This window comes from Echinops telfairi, unplaced genomic scaffold (genome assembly GCF_000313985.2).
Source record: "Echinops telfairi isolate 266 unplaced genomic scaffold, ASM31398v2 ScPeMD7_7457;HRSCAF=8495, whole genome shotgun sequence".
NCBI classification, from domain to species: Eukaryota; Metazoa; Chordata; class Mammalia; order Afrosoricida; family Tenrecidae; genus Echinops; species Echinops telfairi.
In genome coordinates, this window is record NW_022111357.1 from 46,745,072 (window position 1) to 46,750,172 (window position 5,101).

General features: G+C 60.2%; 1 protein-coding gene across 1 annotated transcript in view; it reads right to left on the reverse strand.

Moving 5' to 3' along the window:
• Window positions 1-5,101, reverse strand: part of MYO9B (myosin IXB) — a 76,758-nt gene that overhangs the window by 34,717 nt on the left and 36,940 nt on the right. Inside the window, exons 6-9 of the mRNA XM_045299258.1 lie at window positions 4,973-5,101; window positions 3,944-4,033; window positions 2,467-2,583; window positions 2,131-2,265 (exon numbers count right to left, since the gene is read on the reverse strand). Of these exons, the coding sequence (XP_045155193.1) occupies window positions 2,131-2,265; window positions 2,467-2,583; window positions 3,944-4,033; window positions 4,973-5,101 (471 nt within the window). The remainder of the gene's footprint in view (window positions 1-2,130; window positions 2,266-2,466; window positions 2,584-3,943; window positions 4,034-4,972) is intronic.

Here is a 5,101-nt window from a genome sequence, read left to right on the forward strand (position 1 = left end):
GCAGAGGCACCGTCTGTTGCCATTACAATGCAAGCCACCCATGACTTAAAAGGTGCTGCCAGGCAACAAGGAGCCCTGGTGGTCATGAGCTGGGCTGCCTTCTGAAAGGTCAGCAGTTGGAAACCACCAGCCGCCCGGGGAGAAAGACGGGGCTTTCTACCCCCCTCAGCAGTGCCAGTCTCAGGAAACTCACAGGAGCATTCCACCTTGTCCTAGGAGCGTCGCCAGGAGTCGGCATGGACGCCATGCAGTGAGTTTGGCTTTTTGTTCCGGTCCGATTTGGAGGGTCAACCACTGGACTGCAAACCGCAAGGTTGAGAGTTCAAACCCACCAGCCAACTCAGGGAGAAAGACGAGGCTCTCTGCGCCTGTCAAGATTTAGCCTTGGGAGCCTCCATAGGTGAGCTGGAACTGACATAATGGCAATGGATTTCTTGTTTGTTTAAAGAGAGCATTCCTTCAGTCTGAAACGGGACAGGGACAAGACATGAACAGGCGGATCACCGGATGAGGGAAACCGTTAGCTGGCGGTTGTCATCACGGAGCCCCAGGGTTCACTGAGCTGGAGCTTGGACACGGGAGGTCCAAGGAAGCCCACCCAAAGCAGGGTTGGGGACAGAGCAGTCCCTCCTAGTTACCTGGGGGGGTGGTGGCCCCGGGTGGGGTCAGGGGCTATCACTGGGACGTGTACAGTAGGTTAGACGGAGAGGTGCTTACAGTACTGGCCCAGGGGCTCCCCGGAGGCCACCAGTGTGTGACTGATGACCACGTGATCCCCAGTACTCCCAGTCCCTGAGGGAGACTGCCCTTCCCTGGGGTGGTGTTTTTCTTTTTTTTAATTTAACACAGTCATTGCTAGCTGGCCTCCCACTCACTCACAATGGACCCCAGGCATGTTGGAAGGGAATGCCGCTGGTTCCTGCACCCGCCTCCCCACCAGCTCTGGGTAGGCCCACTAGGATCCCCAGGGTGCCCCTGGCTGGTTTGCAGAAGCGGATTACCAGCCCTTTCTGCCTCGTGTGTCTGCGTCTGGAAACTGCTGACACTTGCTCAGCGTCCTGGCGGCAGGTAAGCCTCCACCTGCTGGGTGGGTGGGGGCTGCCCCTGGCTGGGAACCGAACAGGGGTGGGGGGTGGGTCTCCCACGTGGGAGGCACGAAGTCTAAACTTTCTAAGAGCCACGTTAAAAAACAAAAAGGAAGTTTCTAGGTAATTAAAAAAAATTAATCTTAACACGTGGTCCATGTAAAAGATACTGATCCACTTGGATAGTTCACGTACTTTTGGCCCCTCCAGCTCCAGTGTGAGCCACCACCCGTCGCTGGTTGTACTGCCCTGGGGCTGGAAGCAGGGGGACCCCCTGGGGGATGGGTGTCAGCATAGCTTCCAGAGGAGGAAAGACCGGGCTCCCCACGCAGGTGTCTCACGCAGCACTGGGGACAGCCCCTGGCTGGAGGGCCATCAGAACATCTGGTGACCGAGGACCGCTCTGCTGGTCACCGTGAGGATGGCATGGGAAGTGTGGAGTGGCCACAGCCAGAGCCAATTCAACAGCAACGAACCACAGCAGGACAAGCTGACCGCATCTGACAGACGTGTGTCCTCGCAGCACATCTCACTTGGGATCAGGCCACAGCCCAAAGGCTTGGGGCTAAAACCAGGGAACGGTCACATAAATCCATGGGTGGGGGCTCACCGTTTTGGCTTTGTGCATGGTCCCCTTAGACAGACAGACAGACAGACAGACACACACACCACCCCACCACCCCGTTTCTGTGAGAATTGTCACTGTCAAGGACAGAACGGATCCCTCCCCGGCCCTCCGGTCAGTCCCATGGAAACCACTTGCACATTCAAAGGTGGCTGGCGGCAGGGGGCAGACCCGACTCCTGGCCGCCCCATGTGTGCTGAAGGCGGGGTGGGGTGAGTGGGGTGGGCGTGTTTCTGAGCGGTGGCCTTCCCGGAGCAGCCCTGTCTTCTGAGGCCCTTGTGGTGGGTCCTCACCGCCCATTTCTCGGTTCTGAGCTGAGCTCTGAACACCTCAAACCCCGGGGACTCGGGAGCAGAGGGAACACTTGAGGACCCTGTGGGGGTGGCCCTGCCTTGGCAGAGCGTGGGGGATGGGCCTCACCTGCTCCAGCTTGAAGATGTGCTGGTTGAAGTAGTACTGCAGCTGCTCGTTGGCGTAGTTGATGCAGAACTGCTCAAAGCTGTTCCTCTCGAAGTCCTCGAACCCGAAGATGTCCAGGACCCCGATGGACAGACACTGTGCAAACCGGGCGGCGGGGTGACTGCAAGGCTCTCCAGAGGGAGTGGGCGCCGACCCGGGCTGCTGTGAGGCCCCTCGTGTCCACTCTGGGCGGGGTCCCTCAAATCATGAAGCCTTCCCTCCACCCACACCCCACCCCGGGCCTGCGGGTGGGTGGCGGTGACTCCCCCCCACACCAGTCTCTGGGCGGGCGCTCACCGACACAGACTCCTCCATGTCCCGCTTGTTGAGGAGGGCGTGGTTGATCCGCAGCACGATCCAGTCGAACAGCGCGCTGTACAGGGACTTGGCCATGGAGTCACGTGCGGTGATGGCCTGGGCACACGGGGAGGGCGCCATGCAGACAGGGGTCACGGGTGGCCCTGGGCCTCTAAGCGTCTGGTCGGTGGCCGTCTCCACCACACAGTGGGGTGGACCGGGGGGCGCTCCGTTTGTCACGGCTGCTTGCTCACAAGTAGGTCACCAGACCTTCTTCCAAGGGCCCCTGAGTGAACTTTTCGGTCAGCAGCCAGGCGTGTTTTGAAGGCCTGTCCCACTCAGGGGTCAACCCCAATCGAGGTGAGCCCACATGGGTCTAGGGCAGAGGCACGCTCCTAGTTTGCAAGCTGTGCGCCACCTGGAAACTTGCCAGGTTTTTCTTGGGGGGGGGTGGGGTGGGGTGTGGCACACCTCCAGTGGAATGCACGCACCATCCACATCCCCCGGCTCTAGATTGTCCGTGAGACCAAATGAGACTCATGGTCGCTCACAGGGACCTAAGGGACAGGCTGGAACTGCCCCTGAGCTTCTGAGAAATGTGTCTCTTTACGGGAGTGGAAGGCCTCACCTTTCTCCCCAGGAGCTGCTGGTGGATTTGAACAGCTGACCTGTAGTTAGCAGCCCAGTGCATAACCATACCACCACCAGGGCCACTCCCCAACCAGCCTTTGAGGGAGCAAACCATCCCCGACTAGGAGCTGTCCCCTTGGGCCCCTCTCTGTCACGCTGGTGACCTGCTGTACCCACGTGGACTCATGGGGGTGAAATTTGCAACACACTCCAGCAAGGAAACACCCCGCTGGGACGGAGGCCGGGGGTGGTGGTGGGGGCGGTGGTGGCGCTGTTTCACGGTTCAGGAGGTCTGGCCTGAGCCCCTCAGACCAAGAGTCCAAGAAGCAGTGTCTCAGGCCACGTGGAGCTCAGGAGTGGGCCCCCTTTTTTTGCAAAGGCCCAACAGTGAGACCCTGTGGTGCTGGTAGCCAGCCCCCCTCTCTGGTCACCACTCGGCTCTGCCGTGGACCCAGCCCGGCCCTGCTGACCCCACGCGGTGTCACAGTTCTCGGGGGCTGATTGTTGGAGACGTTCATCACCAGGCCTTTCTTCTGAGGCGCCTCTGGGTGACTGGAACCTCCAACATTTGGCCAGCAGCCCAGTGCCTGAACATGTGCACCACCCAGAGGCTACAAGAGCAGCCACTGACAGTGTGCAAAATGAATGTGTGTGGCTGGGTGCCAATAAAACTTTACCGACAGACCCAAGTGGGGGGCCAGATTTGGCCCTCGGGCTGCAGTTGGCCATCTCAGCAGTGGGTGCTGTGCCCATGTGCACAGGAGGACCATGATGCTGCCACGTCCTATTCTACCGCCCTGTGCCCACCCACCTGGCCAGTAAGAGGGCGGCCCGAGGCCGTGCTCACCTCGTTGAAGCTGTAGGGCAAGATGAGCTTGTCGTTGACGGTCACCGCTTTTCTCTTGGTGAGGACCTCCACCAGGATCTCTCGCTTCACCTGTTTCCCCGCCGGGGGAGGGGACGAGAGGAGAGGGGTGAGGAGGTGTCAGGCGAGGTCGGCATTCCTTGCGCCAGGCCCAGAGGGAAGGGCAATGGGACTCAGAGTGGTTGGGCCAGAAGGGCAGTCGAGCCTCCCACCCCCCCCCGCCCCCCGACCGCCTCAGGTCAGCCAACCCGTGACCCGTGCTGCACCGGGGGTGCTGTAGACTTCTCGCTCCCCAGGCTGACAGTTGGTATGGCCACGGAAGCGTGGGGGGTGAGGGCAGCCATTGGGCCCTATCACAACCATCACTACTTGAACCTGGGCTTGGGCCTCCCCTGGAGAGCCAGCCACCAAGCCCCCTCCCTGGTGTAGTAGTCTCTCGCTGCCTGCAACAGAGGAGGGAGCGGGGAGCAGCCCGGCACCCACGGGTCCCACTGGAAGCATGACTGTGGCCAGGGATCCCCAATCTGTGCATCGTGACACCTGATTCTAGCTCATTCTCTGTGGTGGGCACTGTGGGGTGTGGAGTAGCCTCCCCTGCCCCCAGGCCCTCGTTGCCGGTAGCACCCACCAGCCCCAGATGTGACGACCAGGAATGTCCCCTAGATATTGCTGAGCACCCTGAGGGGTGAGACAGAACCCCCCTCACCTGAGAAGCAGTGGAACAGAGAGGCAGGCAGGTAGGTAAGTAGGCATGCAGACAGATGGTAGACAGGTAAGCAGTCAGGTAAGTAAGAAGGCATGTAGAAAGCTAGCTAGACACAATCTCTTATGTTAAACTTCTGCTAAAGTCAGGTTTCTGGCCCGGTTCTGAGAGTCACCAATGTAGCCTAGGGGCAGAGTCGCCTGGGAGGATCTCACAAGAGGACCGTGCCTGGGGGATGTAGGGCTGGCTGCCAGAAACAAGGGAGGGCCACGGCGTCAGTGGGAAGCTCCTGCCTGGTCGGCTGGTACCTTGAGGAGCTGGGAGAGTGTGTCCAGCACTTCTGGGGGCCCGACCTCCAGCCCCTCGTCGCGGCCTGTGGGCCTCTTCTTGTAGGTGACGTTGCCCAGGTACAGGATGGCTGAGAGCACCGAGAAAAT